Source organism: Drosophila mojavensis, unplaced genomic scaffold (genome assembly GCF_018153725.1).
Source record: "Drosophila mojavensis isolate 15081-1352.22 unplaced genomic scaffold, ASM1815372v1 contig_136, whole genome shotgun sequence".
NCBI lineage: Eukaryota > Metazoa > Arthropoda > Insecta > Diptera > Drosophilidae > Drosophila > Drosophila mojavensis.
Genome location: NW_025318667.1, coordinates 18,623,243 through 18,650,236, shown reverse-complemented (window position 1 = coordinate 18,650,236; position 26,994 = coordinate 18,623,243). Strand labels below are relative to the sequence as shown.

At 40.2% G+C, this 26,994-nt stretch overlaps 4 protein-coding genes and 1 long non-coding RNA gene across 8 annotated transcripts in view; 1 reads left to right on the top strand and 4 right to left on the bottom strand.

Annotated features, from left to right (window-relative positions):
• Positions 1-15,604, bottom strand: part of LOC6584191 — a 55,482-nt gene extending 39,878 nt beyond the window's left edge. Inside the window, exon 1 of the mRNA XM_002009811.4 lies at positions 15,318-15,604. The gene's annotated coding sequence lies outside the window, so the exon portion shown is untranslated. The remainder of the gene's footprint in view (positions 1-15,317) is intronic.
• Positions 15,605-16,441: 837 nt separating this feature from the next.
• On the bottom strand, positions 16,442-21,531 carry LOC6584189 (serine protease persephone). 4 transcript variants are annotated; one of them, XM_032732307.2, is made up of 8 exons: positions 21,204-21,531; positions 19,052-19,208; positions 18,797-18,986; positions 18,006-18,602; positions 17,818-17,894; positions 17,204-17,484; positions 16,949-17,135; positions 16,442-16,877 (listed from the first exon to the last, which is right to left on the bottom strand). In XM_032732307.2, the coding sequence occupies exons 2-8, from the start codon at positions 19,164-19,166 to the stop codon at positions 16,528-16,530; spliced, it is 1,797 nt and encodes a 598-aa protein (XP_032588198.1). In that variant the 5' UTR covers positions 19,167-19,208; positions 21,204-21,531; the 3' UTR covers positions 16,442-16,527. The 4 variants fall into 4 exon arrangements, with proteins under 4 accessions (XP_032588198.1, XP_032588199.1, XP_032588200.1 ...); XM_032732308.2 differs by having other exon boundaries at positions 19,052-19,203; XM_032732309.2 differs by having other exon boundaries at positions 21,387-21,531.
• A 932-nt stretch (positions 21,532-22,463) lies between these two features.
• Positions 22,464-23,032, top strand: LOC122757617. Its single transcript, XR_006357719.1, has 2 exons — positions 22,464-22,643; positions 22,744-23,032. It is a non-coding gene; the product is annotated as an uncharacterized LOC122757617 (long non-coding RNA).
• A 304-nt stretch (positions 23,033-23,336) lies between these two features.
• LOC6584188 lies at positions 23,337-25,442 on the bottom strand. The gene is made up of 4 exons (XM_002009808.4): positions 25,203-25,442; positions 24,213-25,066; positions 23,957-24,128; positions 23,337-23,891 (listed from the first exon to the last, which is right to left on the bottom strand). Exons 1-4 carry the CDS (start codon positions 25,282-25,284, stop codon positions 23,542-23,544), a joined length of 1,458 nt encoding a protein of 485 aa, XP_002009844.1. The 5' UTR covers positions 25,285-25,442; the 3' UTR covers positions 23,337-23,541.
• A 516-nt stretch (positions 25,443-25,958) lies between these two features.
• LOC6584187 (proteasome inhibitor PI31 subunit) lies at positions 25,959-26,925 on the bottom strand. The gene has a single exon (XM_002009807.4). It carries the CDS (start codon positions 26,810-26,812, stop codon positions 26,030-26,032), a length of 783 nt encoding a protein of 260 aa, XP_002009843.1. The 5' UTR covers positions 26,813-26,925; the 3' UTR covers positions 25,959-26,029.
• Between the last annotated feature and the right edge of the window lie 69 nt (positions 26,926-26,994).

Here is a 26,994-nt window from a genome sequence, read left to right as displayed (position 1 = left end):
CTCTCGATAGTTTAGCTCAATCTGTAAGAGTGCGGAGGTTATGCCAGACGCTGTCCATCTGTCCGTCCGTCTGTGCAGCGCTTCTAATAAAGTTTGTCCGGCTCTGACCTTGGCTAAAGTGTTTGAATTTTCATGTCACGCTCGAGCAATTCATTTAAATTTATAACTAGAACAGTTTGCAAGTCATTGGCTCAGCTGCTACAGTTGGACAGCCACTGTTTGGTAAGCGAAAAGCTATGTTGCTTGCTGCTAATATGCGATCTTCATTTATAGACGGCAGCTCACCTAAGTACATTTCCATGGAAAACGCTTAGCAAATTGTACGTTAAATAAGCTCAACACGCGGTGCTCCACAATCACGCTCGACTCGCTGCATGCGTGGAAATTAAACATTTCTGTTGTCTAACAGTATATGGTATATTTAGTAATGTATATAAGCTCGTATTTCTTACTGGACGGCGGATGGAACTATCCGTGTGCATATGTGGACGAGTCTTCGATATAATGGCCAGTCGTTGCCCCGATCTGGGGGAGGAAGTGGACCGGCGAGGGAGCCAATTACAGATGTAGTTCGGTTCACTTGTTCATAGATAAGCTCTACCCTAATTGCGCAATTAATTCATTTGAGCGTATGCAAACCGCAAAAAAAAAAAAAAAAAAAAAAAAAAAAAGAGAAACAAAATGCTAAAAGGAAGCTAGGTGTGTGCCACGCCGCCTGGGTATATGCAAATTGGTTAGGGCACGTGAGGTATGGAGGAGGTATGGGCGGAACGGTATGAAGTCAAGCTAATTATTTTAATAGTGCCAATCAAGCCAATTTACACACTGAGCAACAGAGCAGCCATCGCAATTGTCGTCGTCGGTGTCAGCGCAACAGTTGCGCCGTGCACCCGATCCAGCTGCTTTGGCCCCGCCTTTCGCCCAAATAGGGTGCGTGGCTATAATTGCATACTTTTCTGCATAAGTAGACAGACAAACCTAACTTTGCCAACCTTTCGTCCAAGCTCCCCCTGCTTCCCATCCCCTCTCCCTACCTCTGTTATCTCCAATTGTGGAGCATTTATGGCACTCAAAGTAATTACATTGGTGCTTCCATTCATTCTCATTCTCATTCTCATGCTCATCCTCATCCTCATTCTGATACTTATACTTATACTTATTCGCACTCCCAATCTCATTCCCATTCGTATTACTTTTCCCATTTCCATGTCCTTTATGTGCTTAAACTCATTCTTATTCCCGTTCCCGTTCCTCTTCCAGTTCCCGTTCCCGTTCCCGTTCCCGTTCCCGTTCCCGCTCCTCATCCAGTTCCAGTTGGCTTTCTTATGTCTTGGCTGTTGCCTGTGCTTAACGCCAAACCCTGAGCGGAAATTGATTTTGCAAGCCGATGGTTGATCAACTGCTGCGCAACACTCACAGCAGTTTAAGCACTGATTTTTCCTCTACTCTCACACACGAGGTCTATAAATGCTTTCATGGATAATCCGAATTCGCTTGTCCACAATCATTTTCAATTAAATCAAATTAGATTCTTGTAACAAAAAATGGTGTACAATAAACAAACAGATTATGAATTGACTAGAGGGTAAAGTATTTCGATGGTGTCGATAGTAATTATCGATTATCGATATCGAGTATCGATAGTGTTTTCAAATAAATGAAATTAGATTTTACTATGCAAAATTGTTTACATACAATAAGTAGATTACGAGCTGACTTATATCATAATAGTGTCGATAGTGGTTATCGATTATCGATAGTTCTTCATATACTGTTTTCAATTAAATTAAATTCGATATTACTATACAAAGTTGTCTACGATTAACAGATTATGAATTAACTATGGCCACTAACCATAGAACACGAAATGATCGTGCTTCCGTATATTTTCGTAGCCCGAACCTCTAAGTGAGGGGCCGAACAAGTACGAAGCTGTGTGGGATGCAACGCTCGAAAAAAAAGTGTGCAATATACTTTGCACTGCGTGTCCGGTCTATGAGTTCTATGGTTAGTGCTATGGCGTAAACTATTTCGATAGTGATGCCAATATCGATGATTATCGACTATCGGTAGTTATTGAGATACCGTTGGATCACAGACAGCTTTTCAGGGCATCAATCTTAGCTTAGAAGCATTCGATAGTTTTTAATGCCAACTACAATAATCTATTATCTATACTGGCGATAGTTCCCCAGATAGTTGTAGCTTATGAGCAATAGATAAGTAAAATATTTGCCTTTTCCTAAGACCAGTCGAAAATATTTAAGGTCGATGATAATGATCGATTATTGATACTAAAAACAATTTTATAAACACAAAGGGGAGAGCCAACCCTTTATGATATCAATCGTAACAATAGATAAGCTAAGCATTCCAGTTTTGGTGAGAGCATTCGCTAGTTGCCTGCACTGTGGCAGCTTTTCGTTTAATTTGATTTTGCTGCTTTGCTTTTGCTGCTTTTGCAATGCTGTTTCTTTATTGAGTAACAAGAAAACTATAAAAGCGCAAAGACACCAGCTGAAGCGGGTTGCCCAGTGGACGGGCGCCTCTACAAATTGACAAGTTTCAACTCGAGTATGCAGTCAAAGAGCACTGGCGTTGGCATCGGCCTGCGCTTGTGTTTGCCTCCGTCTAAGTGTATCTATGGCCATGTCTGTGTCTGTGTCTGTGTCAGTGTCTATGTCTCTGTCTCTGTGCATGTCTATGGCTCTATGTCTATGCGACCGTTGAGCCCAATGCTGCAACGCCTTGCGGCACGCCCACTGCTGCAGTGGCGCATGGGAGGGCCGCTCGTTTGCTTGCTTTCTCTATAGCTTCAGTTTCTACTTGGCTCGACTGGGCCGAGCCGCCCGTCTTCGGTCATTGACTTGCGGGCGCGCTGCGATTTTCAACAAATCACTAACACGCAGCCCCTGCCCCTGCCCATGCCAGTGCCTCCCCCATTGACTCCCGCCCACGCCGCAAGCAATTGTCAATAGCAACAAAAATTCAAAGAGACATGAATTTTATACAAAATTGTCGAAAGCTGACTGTCGAACACTTTTTGAAGAAATGATACCAAACACTCTGCATTGATTTTGGTCAATGGCCTGTGGCCAGGACTCGTCGCGCGACTGCTGCTCTGGTGTCTCTAGTGTAAGTGCAGTTGTTTTATATCTATTTGCTCGAAGATAAAGACATGACCATAATCAAATCGCCAGAGCCCCAAGCACTAAGAGCTCAAATGTAACGACTGCGGCTTCGCTTAGGCATTGGAAATGTTTAACGTTGCGTATGATTATTTGCGGCACTGGCCGCAAGTGGCACCAAATGGGGTCGGCTGTCTGCGAATGGCTGAGGCCCGAAAGAAGACTTGACTAATTGCGAATTTGCGCAGAAATTGAAATTGTAATTGAAATGCCTGACAATCTCATGGGGCAGTGGTTACCACTAATTGCTGGCGACCCGTCTCCAGAGACGAGCCCATTGATTATGTTTGCCGCTGCACGAATCCCAATCTAAGCCAAATGTTGGCCCACATGCTCGCCAATTCATTTGCATAGGTCGCCCCATGCTACGCTCGAAATTTGATTTCTGAAATCTATGACAGCTGGTAGCTTTGCAGCCAGCTGGGAAACCAGTCGAGTTGGGTTGAACAATGCAAGTGAATCAAGCGTATGCCCAGAAGTAAGAATGACTTCTCAACTCTCAGTAATCGACTGAATTATTAAGCGAGCCAGCCGCAAAACACATTCAAGAAATCTAATAAAAGTTATAAGGCTTCACATAACTGCAAAACTTACACAATTTGTAAGCAGTTAACATAAACGTTTAGGTATAGTTAAAGTCAAGCTAGCATTGTAAAGAAAATGTATGTAAGATAAGTTACATTCCGGACAATAATTTTTAAGACTCTGTATATTAGATAATATGCAACATATGTTGAGTAAGTAGCATTATGTCGAATACATGATTGCTTATGTTATGTAACCTTCTGTACAATAAATGATTGTTTATGTTAAGTGGCATTCTGTCAAATCATGTTATTTAAGTAAGTTTCTGTACAATGTATTATAGTTCATATGTTAACTAGTTAGCTAATTAACTTAAGTAAAATTAAATAGAAAATAAAATAGTTAACATATGTTAAATAAAATGCAGTGAAATTATTAGGGAACCTATGCTAAGTAAGTAACATTCTGCACAATGTTTTTTAGCTAACATATGTTAAGTAAAGCTATATAGAATATATAGTAAACATATGTTAAGTAAAATTGTGTTGCATATTTAATAGTGAACCTATTCTAAGTAATATGCTGCACAATATATGACAACATATTCTAAGCAAATAACATTCTGTAAAATACGTCATAGTCAACTTATGTTATGTAAGTAAAATTCTGTACAATGAACAGTATGTTAAGTAATATACTGCAAATTATATCAAGCTGAAATATTAGCTCTTATTAACAACGCATGCCCATGTTAAGTGAATGGCATTGTAATAGCAGCGAAACGTGATTACATTATTTAATTACATAATTGTGACATGACATTTCACGAATGTCAAACAGCACAACTGCTAGGGAAAAGTGGAGAGAAGAAAACTTTGAGCTTTTCTAGAAGCTCAACTAAAGAGTATTTGATGGCTGTCATACCCTTTAGCTTGCATTGTCTGCTGTGAGTGACAATCTGACTGGGCGCCTGCCAGAGCGAGTGATTCAGAGCCGAGTTTAGTGACTGTGCGCTTGGCTTTTGACCTGGGTGCTAAGTTACCTTGACTCGGTTTCCAGCTCGCAGCGCCGCTCGCTGCTCGCTGCTTGTTTTCAATGCGCTGACGCTTCGATATCCTTGAACTTAGTGGGACTGCAGCGGGCGGGCAGGCGAGCTGAGGATGCTGGCGGCTCAGACATTTATGTACGCAAACGGTGCGAATACTTTTTGTATGAGCTGTTGGTTTGTTTACGCTTTTGTGTTTTGGGCCGTAAAACGATGAATGTCGAACACATTTGCATTTTTGGGGTCAGGCGGCAACAGTAACAAAAGCACCAAACGCGCATTTTATTTTGTTTTTCTTTTTTGTTGTTCTATTTTTTTTTTGTTTTCATATTTTGCTTCTTTTTTTATCATGAGTTAAGCGAAACAAGGACGCAGCAGGATTGCGTTCTGCAATCTCATTTAAATTTTATCTGCTGCGCTCATGTATTAGAGCCGGGTATATTAGTCACCAATTTGTCAGATTAAAAAGAGACGCGACATAATAAATGCGCCGAATTAATTGCCAGGCAAAGGCAAAAGTGAAGATGTTGCCTAATAAATTGCCATTAAAAATGAAGTGCGCCCATTTCAGGTCTGAAGCTGAGTGCGAAATGCGTCGCCAAATTAACGATGGCAACGATGGCAACAGCAACAGCAACAGCGACAGCAACAACAACAGCAACAACGACAGCTACACTGTCTATAATGAAATAACAAAAGAAAAGAAAAGGCACCCACAGTAGGTGACAGGGTTTTTAATTTCCCTCATATATTCATTTTAAAGCAGACGCTGCGTATGCATTATGTGCAAATTACATAATCATTGCCACCGACACATGACAGGCTGACAGCGAACAGCGTCTGGAGCAGCCAGAAATTTGCACTTGTGTTCTTTAGCGAACAAGGGGAATCTTTTAGTAAACAAGTCTTTAATTATGCTATGAGAAAACTTTAAATAATTGCCTCAAAGCTGTTCAGCTAACGAAACATTGCCCAACACCCACCCAAACAGCCTAGCTACGCGTCTAGGGAAAAGACTCAGATGTCAACACCCTCAAGACCTACTGAAGCGGAATTCAACTTAAAATCTATCAAATTTCCTACTATCATTTATCTGTAAACATTTCATTCCCTAAACTGTGTTCTTTCTGTTTGTCTTCCACGGCAGTGAAAATAATTTACCCTATGTCGGCTTTAATAAGATTGCCTGAAAATTGACAAAACACCAAGTTGTAAATATCGTATTGAATAAATATATAAAAATATATATATAGAGATACAAACATAAAAAATCAATGCTCTAATGCATAACGAACAGCAAGCGAATAAATAATTCCTGCCTAAGCGGATTTAGCTCAATGCATGTTGGCAACATAGTCAACAACATTTTTAAAGTCAGCCAAAGCTCTAAGCCTTAACTTGGCCAAAACAGAAAAGTTTATAAATATTTACTACATTTATTATATAATATAAAATTTTAATATTGAATATTATTTGAAAACTTTCTAAAATATCCAAATTTTTTCAACTACAAAAAAAAAAAAAAAAAAAAAAATTACTCTAAATATATTTTTGTGATATTTTAGACACTATATAAAATACTTTAATCATTTTTTTTAAATTTGAATTCATTTTCCAAGTCTTCAAAAAATTACAAATATTTATAAAAATATTTTATTAAAAAAGTAGATTTTTCACATAGTAAAAAATTGTAAGAATATTATTTTATTTATTTTGTATTATTTTTTTATTTATTCATTTTTTTTATTTATTTTTTATTTATTTATTTATTTATTTATTTTTTTTTTTTTTTTTTTTTTTTTGTTTTTAGTTGTAAAATTCAAATAAAATTATTTTAAAGATATTTAATTTCAATTTTTTTTTTATTAATTGCGTGTGGGCTTTCACCGTTTGTGTCAAATCGTAATAGATTTGAACTTGTAAAGCTTCGAAATTTACTTCGATTTTACTGAAATTTTGCGCCAATAATCCGCTTCTCGTAATCAGAAAAGGCAATCAAAAGCCTTGCATATTTTCCGAGAAGAGCAGCGTTCAGACTTAATGAATATATCTGCAGACGCACTCTCACGCTCACATTCACACACACGCACACACACACACACACACACACACACACATGTGGGACTACTATACCCATTTAAATTTCAGTTCAGCGCTCGTCTGGTATTCCTCAAGAAAATGAGTTGCGTGAGGTTTCACTTAGTTCGGTGCCCGTACCGGAAAGTGTTCTACGAAATTCGCTTTTGATGCGTTTGAAGTGCTCAAGTAGGCAGCCGAAAATGAAATATTGAGCAGCAACAACAGCTGTAGGGCTGCCAGAGCAGCCAAATTGGACAACCCTTCTGAGGCATCATGCCCAGCCCAACCCCAGCCCCAGTTCGAGCTTCAGCTCCAGCACCATCGCCCCACTCACAGTCCCAGTCCCAACCCATTGCTGTCCCATTGACATTCCCATTCCCAATTCTAAGCCCATTTCCTCAGCCCATCTTAGGCGTGCGTCGACTATTGATGAAGTTAAAGTCGCTGCTGTCGCACAATTGAAAACAGTCAGCGCGTGCGACCATCTTGATGGCTTCGCGGGCGAGAGGGTGTGAGGGGTGCTGCGCTTGCGGTTGAAATTTACACCTGCGCAAGACGGGCCCCAAATGGGGGCGTTATAGTCACGCCCAGTTGGGTGTGCGCGAAACAAACAGTTTGTAAGTGATAAAAGCAGCTATGGGCGATAGCTGTTGGTGTTGTTGTTGTTGCTGTTGTTGTTTGCTAAATGTTTTCACAAAAGCATTCAACGCAATTTCGCCAAAAACAAAAACCAATTTCTCTGAGCTGCCGTGCGCCAGAAATATTCCAATATTGCATATGTATATGGGAAGGTCGCAAAGTGCTCTCTGTTAATTGAAATTCTAATGAAGAGTTAGTTTTCGCTAACAACTCTGGCAAGGGCGTTTGCGTTTTTAAGAACAGCTGCATCTGGGCCTCAATTTGAGTTAACTTTGTGTCGCGGCTACGGCATCAGTTTTAAGCCCATCAAATGACTGGCTGCCATCATTTTTTAATGCCACAACGCTGTTATTCATTAAGTTTAATGAGTTCATTTGAATTAGAGTGCCAGAGAAGTGAAGAGAGCGAGAGAGAGAGAGAGAGAGAGAGAGATAGGAGCAGTAGAGCGGGAGGAGCTAAAGCGAAAGCATAAGTAAAAGCAAACGATTTGCGGACGCCCAAAATTTTAAAAGGCTTGAAATTGAAGCAAGGCTACAGGCTAATTGCCAACCAGCCAGAAGCAGCTCAGGCTCAGCTGCGTCGAGTACCCCAGCGGCAGAGTGAAGGGAAACGGGAGAGCTTAAGATGCTAAATGAAACTGAGATGGCATGAGCTTGGCTAGGCTTGGCTAGGCTTGGCTTGGAGGGCTGTCGTAGCTGCCATGCGACTAATTCAATTAGCGTAGCTAATTTTGGCTCTATTAGCTGACAAGCTGCCGTTTGCCGCTTTGTCGTTCGATGTGCGATATATTTTGGCACTCACTACTTTGCAAATGGCAGCACTCAACACTTCCATGCGCCAGGCTGCGCACCAATCTAATAAGCCAACTGATGATTAACATCCGAGAGTCCTTTCAGTCCCTACGCTCAATGTGCTCGCACTGTCCGCATCGGCCCAGCTGACAAATGGCTGCCAGAGTGCTTCAATTGCTGGCATTTATATATTTACATAATATACATACATATACATCTATTACAAGTCTTTGCAACATCTCATGGCATAGTTTTCGCTAGAGGCAAATGGAATAAACTTAATTACGAAAGCAAAATAAATTATGATTAGATTTGTTTTCACGTCTGCATTTAGTTGACAAATGTATGTATGTACAAATGATGTGAGATACTTGATATTTAAATTACATTTAAGTGTCATAGGAATTGGACTTGAAACGAAAGTGGAATATAACGGGTATAAAAAAAAGCCTTGATTTAATATGCATTCGCTACAGTCTGAGTCTATAAAAACAAAGTTACAATATATTAAAATTAAAAAAATATTGAAAAAAATAAATAAATAAAATTTAAAAAAATCTGGAGTGGTAAATCTATATTCCTGTCCAACATACATACAAAATTCCAATAAATTCCCAATCCAATTCAAAAATTTATATTTTTAATATTTTATATATACATATATAAATTTCATTCATTCTATCTGATATTTTGGGCGTAATTTGAATACCACGAGAGTTACTTTGAAATATACTATCTAGATTCCAATGATGAGTGCACACATTATGAATATTTCGATGGATACCTGGACTTAATTAAAAAATAATATCATATTTCGTATGGCAGCACAACTTTGGCACTTGCCACACCCACATGCGGATGTTGTTATTATGCACTGAACATTTCATTAAGAACGCAAGTGCATCTAGAACAAAAGTTATTCAATAATTAATTTTCCATAATAATGCCGCATGCACTAGAGCTGCGCAATAAACGATGGCTGAGTGTAAGTGTGTGTGTGTGAATGTTCTTTTATCTATATGTACATATATATATGCATGTATACAACAAAGTGAACAATGAATATTCAGTCAGTGTGAGTCAGTATGCAGTATGCAGGGTATATATCAGTCAAGCACTCCCGACTAGTGCACTTTTTCAAGCACAAATGCAAAAAAAAAAAATAATACGAAGAAATTAAAAAATAATCAACTTCCGTTATACAAAGTAAATTTTTAATATATGTATGTATATTTATTTATTTATGTAATATGTATTTTTATTTGATTATTCTGTTTTATCTAGAGCAGACATTAACAAGTTTATTTATTGAAAATGGCATTGGTAAATCATTCGCAATGTGCGATAATAATAATTAAAAATATATAATAAATTAGGAAAAAAAAACACAAATATAGCTTTATCCGCGCTTTTCATTTACATATTCAATTCCGAATTGTTTTCAAAGTCTTTTTTATGGGCGTGGAAAACTTTATTACAACAGCAGGAGCAGCAGCAGCAGCAGCAGCAGCAGGAGCAGACAAGACCATTAACAATATTTTTAATTGACAGCCACAGCAACAGGCATTTAAATTGCAACAGCAGCAACAACAACAAACAAGATCAGAAATAATTTACACACGCACAGTAAAAATCTTCCACTGGCCAAACTTTTCACTCAGTTTGCTTTTTGTGAATGTAAACACATGTACGAATACCCTAACCCGTCGAGCATAGCGCCTATCGCTAACTGTTTGTTACTCTCTCTCTCTCTCTCTCTCTCTCTCTCTCTCTCTCTCTCTCTCTCTCTCTCTCTCTCTCTCTATTTATGTATACGACTTATTGTACTATGCTAATCCTATATAGAACAGAAATCAAGCTAGGCAATTGGTTATGTTGATAACGGCATCTGGGCATAGCTAAAAATTGCAATATGTTTTATTTATATATGCATAGATACCTTAGAGCAGTAGCAACAGTGTTGGAAAACGACGCACGAGGTATGTGAAGACAGCAGAAAATGAAGGAAACTGAGAATCGAGCTTAGATCAGTTGCAACATTTTATAATTACCAATAGCTTTAAATTTTCCAGAGCCTCGCAGAGTATTCACAATTTCACTTGGCAAATTAATTATAGTCAACGTTTTTTCATTAAGGAAATTTTCATAAGGTAGACGTGGGCATACATATGAGAAGGTTTTTATGACGCGTGCTCTGCCGGCAACGGCAACGGCAACGGCAGCTGCTAGAGTGGGCAGCGTGGGTGTGGGCGTGAGGCGTGGTTGTGAGCGAGAGGCAGAGGTTTCCAGGCTTGACTCTACCTTGTTGTCTATGTAATCGTAATAGTCCTACCTATGCAGGCAACGGCACGAATGCCACGCAGTCTCTCATGACGTATTTGAATAGGGAGTGTGTGTGGGGGACATGGGGTGTGGGGGCTTGTAGCGAGGGGCGAGGGTCGAAGGTTGAGGGGCGAGGGGCTAAATGGTTCAACCACGTGCTGCAACGAATCGATTAAATTTCCTTAATGTCAAACCATAAATTTTCAGTTGTTTCACCATTGTCAACGACCTTTCAACCCAAGACAAACACACACAATCTTACTCCCACACACTCACAGCAGATACATATAGCTAAAAAGTGACAGACCCTGAGCACAAGAAAAGGAAAAAAAAACACCAAAAACGAAAACGAAATTATGTCTAACATCGCATGGTCCCGACTTCCTCTGCTCAGTTAAGTGCCATATGAGGGTATAATATAAGCTACGCATACATACATATGTATATAGCTGACTGTGTGTGAATATGTGTGCATGCATGTGTGCATGCATACATATGTACATATATGTAATTTGTTTTTTCCTTCCATTTGACTGTGTGTGTATTACCGTTATGCTTTGTTTATCTTTTCGTTTCCTTCAAGCGATTTTGTATGCAGTGATTTTGTTGTATACCCTGTAGCCAATGCTAGGTGCAGCACTGACTCTCACATGTTGTACGTTGAAGAAAGTCATAATGTTTAATACTCAACTTTGATTGATGTCTATAATATGAAGTAGTTCACAGATTAATTCACAATTTCTTACAGTATTAATATTCATTGACAGCAATTTGATTGCCAGGTCATCGGCTAGTCGATGACTCCCCGCCGAGGCACTATGACTTGTACTGTTTCTCTTTTTCGGGCCTCATATGACCCGGCGAAATGAGAGATTTATGTAAAGATTTACGCGCTACACAAAAATGAACTTCTGTAAATTTATGTGCATTACAATCACACACTAACACTCTCACACATTTTGCCTGGCTGTGTGTCTGTGTGTGTGTGTGTGTGGCTCTGAGCTCCATCGTCAGGCTGGTCAAATGACTCCACTAAGTAACTAACGCTATTAGCCGCTTACACTGGAGCATCGGCCCTCGTTCTGGTCGGGCATTTTTATTGCTGCATTCCTCAAAGCGGCATCAAAGTATCTGCGGCAAATCTCTGCTTAAGTCGGCTTTGGAGTTTCAGCTGTATGCAGAGAGGGGTTTTCTTAATGTGCCACACATACAGAGCAACAACTGTAGATACACATATACGAGTATATGTATGTAGACATCACCTTTGTGCCGTTGTTTGTGTTGCTGGCACTATTAATTTCTGACAATATTTGCTCTGCTTGGAATTAAAACTGTATCTATTGCCGCTTATCCACACAACAGCAACGAGTCGACTTACTACATTCCTAGCTAATTGTCTCTAAATGCTCGTCAACCTTGGCTGAAATTCTCTGAGGGCCACACAGCTACCAAAAGCCACAATAAAAACCGTATTTGTAGCAACAAATGTCTAGAGCAAACGTGATTTAATAAATTTCTCCATTTCAAAGTTTTGCACATTTTCAGTCTGTTTCTGCAGAACAATTGAAACATTCCACATTTCCAATTAAATGTTTAAGTTGTAAATCCAATTGATGTAGCTATAAGTCGAGCCTATGGTTTTAGAGTAACGGCAATGCAATTCGCAAATGCAAAAAATGTAGCATACTTTTGAGCGCAAACCTAAAGTAAATGCACTTTCATTTCAAATCGTTTACTTCTTTCTTGTGCTTACATGCTTACTATCAAATTTCTACTTATTCTATAGCTTAAGCAAATATTTCTACAGTAACCCAGTATAAATGCCTCTGCTTAGACTCTTCAATAGAACCTTTTGCTCTCAGTATATTCGTCAATTTTTTTAAGCATTATATTTGTGATGTACAGGTTCTACACTTAATAGAATAAAAAATAATATATAAAAACAGATAATGATAACATATAATATTATAAACTCCCAATTAAATTAAATTATGTGTAGTACAATTAAAACTTTTCATGCTTTGCATTTAGATAATGAACAAACTATGGAAACTGAACTTCTATAGAAATCAAACGATATTACAACTGCTGATCATATACTAACATTTGCACGTTTCAATTGCTGTCAAACTTCAACCAATTTCCCTGAACTGGAGATCAATATAACACTAAACATTGAATATGTATAAATCGTGTAGAAAAATTGATTTCATGTGCCAAGGCCCTGCCATTCGCATATCTAATAAGTGTAGCATAGTAAAGTATAAATAACTTGACATTAATGCTCGCATTCCTTTGATATGAATGCTAATGATTATATTTCAAATATACATTTATGACTCTACGCAAAATGTAAAGCATTATTTCGATTATCAGCCAGAACCAAATGCAAATGGGTTTTAGCGTCTAGACTCTTTTGTGGAGCATAGCTCTGATATACACCTATGTATATAAATTAACACATTTCAAGCATATTGCCAGCTCTAAATGAACTTTGAACGAGTATTACGCCATCGGCTACGACCGCTCATAATCAACGGCCGTAGTCAGCCAGCAGCTGTGCTTGTTTCCATAAAAAATTACCAATAATTTATGAATATTTGATATGCAATTTGTCAGACTAAGCGCGAGGAGACGCAGATCCTGACACCTGCGAATGCTTTCAGCCAAATTTCCTTGAAGCACATGCATATTCAATGAGATCAGTTTTTGCCATTGGCTTTAATAGAAATCCATACATTATAAACAGCTGACTGAAACTCAGACACATCATAAGCAGCATCTGAGACCTGCCCCAAACTGAAACGCGCCAACAAAAAACAAAAACAAAATGCTGGGAAAATTGATTTTCCTTCCTTTATATAATTAACGTTTGGTTTTTTTTTTTTTTTTTTTTTTTTTTTTTTTTTTTTTGCTCTTTTGTTTTGCATGCTTTTTGATTTTATTAACCATTTCTTGTTTTGTGTTATCGGCGCGCACATTTATTAATTAAAGGAGGTCACAACTTGGTGGGCGATTGTACTTGCCAGCCCCAAATTAGTACAGTATTTAGCGCGCGCACACACGGAGGCAGACACAGCTCGGCCACTAAAGGCAAATAAGCGGCCAATAAAAATATTATTAATATGCCAACGTCACACACACACACACACACACACACACACGAAGGCAATTCTCGACTTTTTGGCATCCGCCTTGCTGATGTCCGCAACGGTGTCGTGTCAAAGCCGAACACACATGGACAAAGAAAAAAAAATTAGCAGCAAACAACAATCACACACACACACACACACACACGCAGCGAACATATCAGTTGGGTGTGTTTTGGCCATAAATTTATTAACTTAGTGTCACATTTATAGCCACATTTTCTAACCAAACGCCAGCAGCAAAATTCGTGGGATCCACCCACACATCCCTAGTCCCACATGAGCAATAATAGCAACAGTTTTCACCATATAACCACGCCCCCAACACCCCCCCTCCCCTCCCTCCACCCACCTCCTAGATCCACGCTGGCAACAAATTGCTTTAAAATGCACTCGATAATGTCTAATTGATTGACCGACTGACCGTGAAAATTCTCGCATTGCCTGGCAATTTATCAAACGGAATTTGAGCACAAATATCGCTCGAATTGCCAGCTTGACTGATAAGACAGTTAAATTTGCCATCAAATTAATGAGAATCCATCTACATAGAGTTCCATCAAAAACTATTAAAATCAACTTAAAGCATTAACTTTTTTGTTGGATTGAATATATATTGAAAAATCTTATTTGTTTCCAATTTAAATTTGTAGTAAACGGAAAGGCCCTACAAAAGGTTGAAGTTTACTTAAAGCTAGTTTGAATAGATTCTCGCATGTTTGGTATTTATAAATTAGAAAAATGCCTTAGAGGATGCGTGTAGTTGACCTAAAGTTAAGGTTTTTAAAATGGAAATTAATAAATGCTTTCTTTCTGCTATCTTACTAATAGGAATAGATAATTAACCAATTTATAAAAAATAAAAAGCCAAAATTTGGGAAGCATTTTAGTTTCAGGAATTTCTAATAAAAGATAAAACAAAATATCTATATAATATGAAATTATTTATTTTAAAAATAATATTAAATGGTATACTTAAAGCTAATATAAAAATTTAATTTGAATCTATTACATTTATAATCAAATAAAATAAAACATCTCCACAAAAACGAAGAAGACAAATATGTTAATAAAATACAATGTTAAATACCAAAAAAAAAAACTCAAATAAAATCCAATTCAATTTTCAAGTTGCATTTAAACTCTTTTTTGAGTGAGATTAACTTTAGTTCAGAAACTTCTTTTTTAAGACCCGCTCTATAATTATATGTATATATATTATATTCCGAACCTATCAATTATTTTGAATGGGGGATTAATGTGATATTTGGTATTCAGATTGTGGAGCACCTGTTGTCCACTGTTCTCTTATCGTGGCACACGTTGCCCCATTGGCATGGGCTACTGCTGGACAGGTTTTTGTTATTATTATATATTTATTTATTCTTCTTTTCATTTAGTTTTTCTCTTTCTTTTTTTTTTTTTTTTTTTTTTTATGTGTATTATTAGTGTTTATGATGCTTATCGAGGCAGCAGATGCGCAATTGGAATCAATTTCCCAGCTTGTGATTAATGCGTCAATATGCGACGGTTGATAAGGAACGTGCAACATACAACAACACAGAGTACAGAGACTTACATTTGACACACCGGAGCCGCACACAATTTACACAACGGTTAACAACAATTTTCAAACTAGGCGCGCCAAAAGCGTTGCATGCTGCACGGCGCAACAGCAACGGATGACAACAACAAGAACAACAACAGGAGCAACAGCAACAGTAACAGTAACTGCCAAATAGCACTAGAAAAAAATAAATGTTTTGTATGAAGCACAGTCTGAAAGGCTGTTCCGTTCGCTTCCAAAATGCTGGGCACGAACTAACGGCAACGCAGTCCCGCGACCAACTGAGGCGTCCGCAGCGACAGCAGCAGCATTTAAGAAGCAGCTGAAACAGTTGTTGCCTCTACCAAATGCGTGTGGGTAGCGACGGGCGGTGGCAGAGTGGGACAGCGGAACGGTGGGAGAGTGGGAGCGTGGGACGGTGGAACGATGGTATCGGGCGGCCAAGCTAAAGGAGCAGCAGCGACGGCGTCAGCTGCTTTTCCGGCAGCGCCGTTTTGTAACGGCCAAAACACGGCTGTTTCATTCAATGTCAGCAGAAAAAAAAAACACCAAAAGCTCTGCAGTTGTAAAAGCTTAAAGCTTTGGCTATCCTGTCTATTGCAGCTGGCAATGCTGTGCGCTAGGGTGCAACTCGGAGAGAGTTTGAGAGAGATTAATAGTGAGAGAGAGAGAGAGAGAGAGAGAGAAAGCTCGAGTGGGAGATTGAACGAGAAAGTGAGTGACAGTCGCTCTGTTTACGTAAATATGTGGATGGCAGAGAGCGCGCTAATAAGGAACTGGTTAAAGAACCGGAACCAGTAATTCAACGATTTTGAAGTTGATTTAAATTGAAGTCAAATATTTGTAAATAAACGAGAATTAAAAAATGCTTTACATTTTCGAGCCATGCTCCTACAATTTTTATTTAATTTATTTTAACATAAAAAAGAATAATAAAATCATGTTCCGCATCATTAAAGCAATATTATTTTATTTTTGTTTTTATTATTATTTTTTATTTTTAAGACTTTTGTAAAATGTTGCATCAGGATAACCAAGCTCAAGAGCCTAGAATATAGTCCACAAACATAGGCGATCCACACTGCTCCGCAAAGGCATCTCATTTTCATTCATTAGGAAAAACAGTTATTGAGGACTAAATTATATAAGCTTTGTATTTAAAATCGATATACTTAGAATTTATTGTTATACACACATTGAGGATCCATTAATATCAGTACTGTCATACAAACCCATTTGGCCATACAATGCCCTCGATGAAATCCAAATAGGATGCAACACGCGTGTACAGGCCCGGCGTGGTTGTGGCACAGCCAAAGCCCGACGATATGACACCCATTACGCTGTATTTATTGTTCTCTTTGTCGCGCTCCAGCACCAAGGGGCCACCGGAGTCGCCCTGGCAGGCATCCTTCGTGCCCTTTATTAAGTCCGCCGCACACAGCAGCGAATCGATGATGCCCTTCTCCAGATATCGATGGCTGAGCGGCTGCGCGGCAAAGCTGTCGTTGCACTGGGCCAGCGGCACCACGGTGAGTGGGGCACGCAGCAATATTTTCGAAGTGCGACGAGCTGCACAAGTTTAAACTGTTGCATTAGTAATAGTAATCAGTGCGAACTAGCCCGCTCAAATGATAACGTACTGGTCGTATTCATTATGCCCCAGCCGGCTACATAGATACTCGCGTTCGATGGCGGATCGAATAGCTCCGTTTCCAGGCACGCCGGATATGTATAATTGGTCAGCCTGACCTCCTCGGCCAGCTCCAGTATGGCGATGTCATTGTACTTGCTGGTGCTAACATAATCCGGATGTATTCTGATGTTGTCCTGTTGTTGGCGGCGAGAGTCCAATATGAGTAAAATGCATGCTTAGCATGTGTAGGCGTGCCACGTACCGTTATGTTAATGTCCTGACGGTGTTCGCTCACGTGTTCAATATTCACCGTTCCAAGGCGCACGAAAACGGGTGTTTTATCCTGATCGTTGACGCAATGAGCTGCCGTCAGGACATGCCGCGTTGAGATCAGCGAGCCACCACAACCAAATATAATGTTACCAAACTGATTAAACGCTATTGCTGCCATATGCGGATAGTAGGCTGGGTCCACCTCAATGCCATCCAAGATGTGCTCGGTTAAGCCATACACCAGTTGACGTTGTTCAATCGCCCGACAAGCTGCCGAAGATATTAAGCAAACTTATACACTCGGTTCTCTGGGCTGTTCATTTGAACATGATGGAATGGATGGAATGACTGCAATGATCAACCTATTGAAACTGATAGAGAAAACGAATTTTCCCAAGACTCTCTACTTTGTTATTCTAAACATCCCTTCAGACATTTAAGTGGAGTCAAGTAGAACAGTCTTTTCACATGGGTCCTGGCTGCTTTACACCTCAGTTTGACTGCGTTTCACGGGTTACTAAAGTATCCCTTATTGATCTCATCCTATCAAAACTCGTTAAATAACATATAGGCAATACTCTAGAAGCCCCCTTTACTACACACCTTGTACTGCTGGTCGCGGTGCATCAGTTCGTGGTGAGGGAGCGGGTTGAAGAGGTGATTTCGTCGTGGTCCCTTGCCTGGAAAACAAAAGAACAAGAGAAAGGTTTACTTAGCTGACTGTTTCAGGTACTAGAGACTAGCGGCAATCCATGTTCAATTGCAAATGCTAAAATGCAGCTGCCACAAACCAATTCCATTCATTATTGCCATTGCTCTGGGGTACTTGGACTCCATTAAAAGGCACAGGATATTCTGGGAGAGGCTGCCAAGTTGGTTGTTGATCTGTTGCAGTATTTGAATGGCTTGGGTTTGGCCATGGCATGATCCTCCTTGGATATTCAATCGAAAACGGTTTGTTAATGATTCTTGGCTCTCTGCTGGGAGCAGGCCATTGGTGCGGATAGTGTATATGATTATGTGCAGCTGGAGTAGATGCGCTTTGTATTGGTCGCGGATCTCTTGTAGGAAATGGCAGACTCTCTGCACCCATGTGCGAGATCAAAAGATGAGATCCTCCTCCTGCTACATTTTCATTGATTGTACCGTCAGCCTTATTCCCGGGCAGTGTCTGTGGATTTTGCTTGCCACTCATCATTTGGTTAAAATCAAAATAGGGCGAATCGGGATCCAGTTTCGGTTTCCATATATTCGAATTGTCAGTGTTAGGCGTGGATCGTCCTGACGTGGTCAGTTCGCCACTGCTAGGCGGACCCACATTGTTCCAAGCGTGCTCTGCGTTGTCCGATTTTCGTGTTGGCAATTCATTCACTGAGCTGCTACTTGGGCTGCACGTAAATTAGATTAAACAAGGTTAGAGGCCCGGTTTCTTGAGTGGCTAAAATTATGGAACGAGCAACAACGTGGATCACATAGCTTCGGGGGAGGGACAATAACAAAAGCAACAAAAAACAAGTTCCCATCCATTATTTAAACACACCCTCTCTCTCTCTCTCTCTCTCTCTCTCTGCGTCTTTCTTACCTTTGATCATCTCCACAGCATTCGGCGACTGGACAACAGACGATCTCCTCCCGGGTGCTCAGGCCACAAGTGGGTATATCGCTGGGTGTCAATCTCTTCGTTTCAATGTACTTATTGATGCGTGGCACGCATTTGGAGGAGCCCAGGCAGACACCCGCCAGATTGCCCTTCAGCGTACATGGATCGCCCTCTGCAAACAGAGATCGGGTTCAATATGCGGCCTTTCACCAAAGAAAACAAAAACAATCTGAACACCTTCGAGTGCTTCCAGGTGTGGCAGAACGCACAGGATGAGGCCAGATAGCAGCAGACTGAAGCTGATGCTACTACTTCGACTTGCGCTCACTCTTCTGGGCGACACCAGCGCCATCTTCAACGGAACGCTCCTCAATCGATCCGCAAGGGAGCTGATCTGCAGTAAAGTTAGATATTGAGGTGATGAATCGAAAGCCTTTCTCTATACGGTAATTGTATATGTAATGTGAGTGTATATCAAGTATAGAATAAGAAAAGAAGAGCGAAAGGGCAAATGAGGGCAAGAGATTGGTGCAGCAAGATAGACATGAAGAGAACGATAGCCTTAACTAAGAGCATCAAGTCAAATACACATGTTTTCAATATAACAAAGATTAGATTAATACAAAAAAGACCCAATAAATTTGGATTATAATTTGAATTTTTTTGTAAGTAGGCTAATTACTCAAAATGTTTTGTTTATTTCACAGATAATATTGCGCAGCAATTCCCTTCTGATTCCAATGAGTTTTACTCAATGACGATTTGTCTTTGCCGTTGCGTGCCATCCGTGCATATTCATTATCAGCAAACTAATTAACCTCTCCACAATAATGCAGAATAATGTCAGTGCTATGGCGAGCCAGCAACTGAACAATATTTCAAAGATAAAGTCAATAGACGTAGGGAATTCTGATTCTTGCTAATCTAACTGACCTTTCTCCACATGCAGATTGAAATGCTTCTATATGCTCACGCATATTTGACAGAAATAGAACCATAAATCGGAACTTTCCATACCGTACCAGAATGCTTCAATATGGTTTATCTAACAGTCAATTGATAACGTAATTTCATGAAACAAAAACAGAGCTAACTAAAAGAAGAAGAATACAAAGCCAAAGATACGAATATGTGCTACATCTGTAGTACAAGTTTTAGCAAATTAACAAATTATCTTTCATATCATCGGCAATTTCAGTGCTTAGAGTTATCTCTAAACTTGGGCTCTTCAAAAGTTGGCATAGAAGAATCGAAACATAATTAAAGCCGCATGATATCAAATGAAAACCAAACATGTGATGAAATATCAAAGAAAATATTGAAATATATATTATATAATATTTTATATATATTTGGTGTTAGTTGTATTATATACAAGGCAATAAGTAAAATACCAACACTTGTGTGTCCCATATAAAATTAATTACTGAAGTGTTTTTCGTATTTACGAAATGATTATTAATGAATTAAAACACAAAATGTTATTTAAAGACAACAAATGCTTACTAAAGGCTTTTGATTCAAATGACTTAATTTAGATTTCAGTAAAGATATAATAAAAGATATATATATATATATAGATATATACAAATGTATGTTTATATTATATGTTCAAATATATAGTCCCAATCAATTTATATTTAAGCTGATCTATATACCAAATGGCTGTGCTTCAGTCACGACTAAAGCTCATTTAACGTGATCAAAATGAGATCTATAAATATATATTTTATTACTTTGACATGCGAATAAAAATTAAAAAGAATAAAACAAGTATATACATATATATATATATATATGTATTGAAATATATGAGTATATATACCAAATACATACATATTGATGCATTAATTTGAACAACTCTTCGCAACTCAAATGCTTTTAGATAGATACATATTTAGATAAAATATATTTATATAAATATATGCGCACACATATTGAAATAAAGTTGTAACTCTTAAAGTAAACAGCATATAATTTTAATTAGCTAATAATACTGTATTTAAGCTTAGGTATTATATTCTCTGTTTATATATATGTTTGACTATTCCCCAACAAAATTGATGCTATACGAATATCAATAATGTGTGCACTGTTGCCAAATAATACAACATTTTGTTGGGGTTTTCAAAAAAAGAACCGTTATAGTTGCTCATCACTATTGTGTGTGCGTGTGTGTATGTTGTGTTGTGTGCTGTGTTATTTGCCATTTGTCATGGAGCAAACATGTAATTATCATGAATCTCGATGCCGAACATGATGGCAACTCGCATCGCATTACAATGGTGGACTGCATTGGCCGTGCCTTCATTGATATATATTAATAATTGCTTTTATTTCAATTACACATGTTGTTGTTATTCTGGCTGCTGTTGATTATCAGACAAACCTTTGACACACGCAAGTTGAAAGCGTATGGTTTTGATAACAACAAATTGAGGCAACTGCAACAAATCACTCCGGTTGTTGACTTTACGTCAAATGTTGCTTATTTTCCTTTCTTTGCAATCAGTTCTTCCAACACTTTGCATAAGGCAACAAAAAAACAAAAAACAAAAAAAAAAGCACTCACAGACAGTCGAAGCTAAAATGAAATATAAACCGGTGGCAGGCGTGTTACAGAAACGATTTCAATGGCATTCGGCACACTCGATAAGTCGTGGAGCTGCCGACGACCTAACAGCAACGCGACGCTTTGCCAACTGAAGCCAAGATCAGAATCTGAAGTGAGCACAGCTGAGCGAGCGGTCGATGGTCGCCGAACCAAGAGCCGACAGAGCCGAGAGCCGAGAACAGAGAGCCGAAGAGCCAAGAGTCAAGATCTGCCAGCCGAGAACCCAGAATTGCTGAGCCGACATTTTCCAACCAAAAGCCGAGAGTCGCTCATGTTTCGCTTGTGTTTTGATCAGTTTGTTTGTTTTTTTTTTTTTTTTTTTTTTTTTTTTAATTTTAGCTCTAAACCTGTTTTAACAGAAGCAAAATACGCAACTCTGAGCACAGCAACAGATTTGTAAGTGAACAGCGAGCGGGTAACAACTCTATGCAATAGTTAAGAGTGCATTCAACTAGAAGATACCCATTTGGAATATAAATTACATTCAAGCATAAGTTGGTAGTCTCTGCATCTTCTTTACAGTGATACTACTTGTAACGCCTCTTTGGCATATTTAATGCATATATCTGACTTCTAGCTATATAAATACATATATAAATATATACATACAAAGTTAGAGAGCCCCTCTCCCCCCCAAAAAAAAAAAAAAAAAAAATAAATAAAATAAAAAAATAACGTCCCTGAAATATACAAAACTGAATGACAAATTTGATATTCCTAGCTTTTTTAGTCAATCTATGAGCTATGCTTAGAACAGAGAAATCTTGACTACAAAACTATAGCTATACAAAAAAAGATCTGACAATATATTTTTCGGGGAATCATTAAGATTTGCATAGTCGTTATTAGAGATTAAATAACATTATTATAAGCGACACACAAAAAATAAGATGTTGATAAGTCTGAGGATCTGGCTCTGGCTATATATAGACGTTGTGATTTTGATTGGCTATGCCAGCCAAGCAGAAAGACAGGCAAGTGAATTTCTAACATATCCCATGGCAAAGCTCGCTGGAAACACATTTCTTTTTGTAGGTCAGACACGAGCACACCCTTCTGTAATTCAAAATCAGTATACCCTCTATGCACACTTTCGATGGGCATTAAAACCGGCAGCATTAACAACAAAAACCACCGTGATTCAAGGGAAAAACACCGTCAGAATTGAGTTCAGAACTAGTGCGAAGTATAAATTTGAGTTTACTTTCGACCCAAGTACGTAACGCTCATAGCCTATGATAACACTAATCCGTTCTTATCAAAATTTAATTAAATACAAATAAATAATATAATAATAATAATAAATAAATTACAGAACAGGCTACATTTGCCTTTAGTTGACTTTACCGACTGCGTGATGTTCGCTCGCTGGCTGCTGAGATTTATATGAGTTGAATTACGTCTAACCGAGAGACTATTTTAAATTAATAATGCTACTGAGGCATAAGGTCGGAGCGCGAAAAGCAAATACAAACAATTTATAAAAAATACCAAAATAATTAGCAACTTTTAGATGGAATAGAAGCAGCATGAAATTTCAACTACACTGAGCAAAATTATTACCAAAATAAATTAAGAAAATATTTCTTTCTCTCTCACTTCCACTCACACTGCCTCTCTCTCTCTTTTATATCTCTCTATCTCCCTCTGTCCCTTCCTCTCTCGCGCGCTCTGTCTCTCTCTCTCTCTCTCTATCTCTCTTTTTCTTTCTATCTCTTTCCGACTATATGTCTGTCTGTCTCTTCCTATCTCCTTCTATCTTCATCCCTTTCTTTCTCTCTGCCTCACTCAGTCTACCATTTTCTCAATCTGTCTCTTTCTTTTTCTCCTGTTCGCTCTCTCACTCTCATTCGTTTTTAGCTCAAGCCTAGCTTTAGCTAAATATATTCATATTAAAAAATGCTTCACTTAGCTGGAAAACCAGTTTAAAAACCTATATTGTGTTTACATCTATATATTCTACGCGCTAGTTATAGAAAGATATATATCCAATATATATGTATATGAGCGTATTAATCTTATATTAATCACATTTGAAAAGGAGTTTGCAGCAAAGGCTGCAACTGTTGCACTGGAACGAGCGGGCTTGAGCCTCAATGAGGTCCTGAAGTCCTTATAGACGCTTCGCCTTCTGCTGCTGTTCGACAAACACAAAGAGCTGTGTGCTCAGTAGGCTCGTGTAGTACATGGCCTTCGCATCGCAATTGTGGCCGACAGTGGGCGTGGCAACGCCCAGGACACAACGCCTGCCGCTGGGGCGAAGCAAATGAAGCACACTGGCCACGGCAGTGGGACACGGAGCACACGAGCTAGAATTGCTGGCAATCAGAGCATTGGCATGAATGGGCTCCAGACAGAGATGCGATGCTGGCACGTCCTGGGCAACTATGGCATTCGCAATATCCTTGCACGCTTCCGTGGGCAGCAGACGCATGGGCAGCTCATAGAGCGGACAATCGCTGGCTGGAGAAGACATGGTCTGATTAACATTGGAGCTGGAGTCGAAACAGACCTAGGCGTAAGCTTACCATTGCCCTTGGCCCAAGCGGTGGCCAGCAGCTGTCCGCTGATCTGCAGGCGTGTCAGCTCGAACTGGGTGCACATGGGGGCCAGACTGATGTGTGGGGCACTCGACTGATCCACGGGCAATGGCTGCGTGAGGCGCAGCACAGCCAAATCATCGCGATAAACGGCAACGCGCTGCAAGAGAACGAGAGAGATGACTTAGAACAAACGAGTGAGAGAAAGATAGAAATAGAGAGAGAGAGAGAGAGAGATACACACATCTACAACAGCTATAAAGTCCTCCTCATCATCCACATCACGCATATCGGCCACACCAAAGACCGCATGACTGGGCCGCCCGCAGTCGGCGCCGCTCACCAAGAGCTGCGGCGTCAGCACCAGAGCCGTGCAGCTATGCACATAGCCATCGTGGGCGGCATTCGGATATGCCAGCGCCGCCAGATGCTTATAGTGGGGCAACAGCCGCGCCGCATTGGCAGCGGCGCTCTCATCATCGTACAATGCTCTCGTCTCGATCTGCGATGCTGTCGTCTCGGGCAGACAGATGCGCGTGGCGGTGCCCACCTGGCCGCGCGGCACCGCCGGCAGGTTGGCCGGACAGCAGATGATCTCCTCGAGGGTGCCGTCCCGGCACGTTTGGATATCGTCGTCGTGCAGTCGCTGCTGCAGCAGCAACGGTTTCAGGCTGCGGCAGCGCGAGGCCGTCTCGCAGCTGCCCTCGTACAGGGGCGTCTGGCAGGCGGCGCCCGACAAGGTGGAGGTATCTGGGAATATGATGCTGTCCCGGCTGGCTGGCGCCTGCTCGGCCACCGAACGTTCCACATACTCTCGACTGGTCTTGAAGAGGCTCAGCCAAGGTGGAGATTCCGTTGTTGGTGCTGCTGTGGTTGTAGTGCTTGTTGTAGTGGTTGTTGCTGTTGTTGTAGTTGTTGTTGTTGTAGTTGCTGCATCTTCAAGCGGACAACAAATCTTCTCGCCGGCTATAGTATAGCCACAATTAAGCACAGACTCAACCGACAATCGTCCACTTCTAATAAACGGCCCCAGCGTGGAGCACTGCTCCGCCGGCTGGCAACTGCTCCGATAGCCGCGAGTCGGACACGGATCACCAACTGCTAACGCAAAAGAGAGCATTAGATAGGTATTTAAATATATACAGAGAAGTTGAGAGAGAGAGAGAGAAAGAGAGAGAGAGAAAGAGAGAGAGAGAGAGAGCGAGCAATAGACTCCTCAAGTCTGCTAACGAACCCTGAAGGCTGTAATAGCTGCTGCATCCGCTCCTCAAACAGAGCCAAAACAGCGCTGATATCACACTGCTCACTCGTGCCATGTTCCGATCCGGTCCGATCCGATGACAACGAACTGGACAGGCGCGTCGCTCACGCTCAACTGCTGAACGCTGCTGACGTTCTCCCACTGGCCAAGCTCGGTGCTCAGCGTGACGCCAGCCGCAGCAGAGCCACCGGCAGCGCAGCCTGACGCCGCGCAACGTCTGCTGGGAAACTGAGGAAGTGTATGCCCAGCAGCCGATCTTCCAGCACTGTGTTTGATACAACTAACGAGGCATTCGAGCAACAATTTGCATAATCAAAGCGATAACACTATTCACTGCGAATGTCGTTGCATTCGCGAAGGCTATGCATTTCCTATCGCACTCTATATTCGAAATTAATACGTTTCTACGATTGAGTGAAACAAAAACTAACTTCTCTTACCAAAGTGAGTCTCAGAATTGATGCGTATGATCCTGATCTCTTTGCTATATGTCCAGATCGTTGTCTGACATACCGAGCTTCTAATTTACTTAGTATTTTATTTAAGTTTGGCAATAAATTTGTAATAGTTTAATAACTTGAACATCCGGTATTAGTTTATATTTGGGATTTTACAAGTTTGCTGACAAATTTAGGATGGAAAACCCCCAAAAAAAATGTATCTCTACTGCGTATTTCTTCACATAATTTCGAGCAACTGGAATTCCAAGATGCTCAACTTAATTTTACATAATTTTCAAGGTAATTAATTTTTATTAGGCAAATGTAGTAAACTTATGACCAATTTTAGTGCGCGTCATCTCACATGTAGCTATCGGGAGTCCAGTCTGGGGGCTGAGCGTGATCCGGATCTGGGGTGGTCTGGTCTGGTGCGTTCGGGCGAGCGGGCGCCGGATTTCGAGGAAAAGGAAACAGATTACCCATACCGCCGGATAATGGATCCAAATCGCCCCGTCCAACATCGGGCATATTATAGGGATTTACCTCGAAACTGTGCGGCATATATGCCACCGGCTGTCGACTGTCATCGGCAAGGGGATCTGTTGTCTGCACCGGCGTCTGGGTGGTCATTTGCGGTACGACCACGTCGCGGATATTTGCCGCAAATACCGGATCGCAGAGCTCACGGCGAAAGCGTTCAACAACGACGTTAGCGGTTGGCAGGGTCTTGGCAATGCCACCCTTCAAGTCGCCCACCAGAGTGTCGGGCGTGACGCACAGATTGGAAACGTTCTTGGTGTTCACGTCCAGCAAATTGACGATCAATGCATCCTCGGTTATGTGGGCTAGCAGCAAATAGAGGACCTTATTGTGCACATATCTCAACGAGTACTTGGTACTATCTCCGTTCCACTGATCCGGCAATAGTTCGCTGCCGGGCTCATCATCCGGCATACTTTTGTCATCGCCGATGCCAACGCAACGAAAATTACAATGTTTGGTCAGCAGAAAGTGGGCAAGGACCATCAGCACATCCGCCTTCTTGACAATTCGAGTCTCCACAGTTTTAAATAGTAAGTCCCAGCCGTAAAAGAAGTCCGAATTTTCCGCATCCACCGCCGCTGTCGAGGTTGGCGCATCCATTACAATTACGAATTTTGAATATTTGTTGAACAAAATTGTTTAAATAAACTAAAGTACAATCACAGAGCTAAAGCACATCAATGAAATGCTGCTGCTGTCAAAAACATCGTAAAAAAAAAAAAAAAAAAACACAAACTAACAAACGTAGAATTCGTAGAGTCCTTTTCATTTATATAAAATGT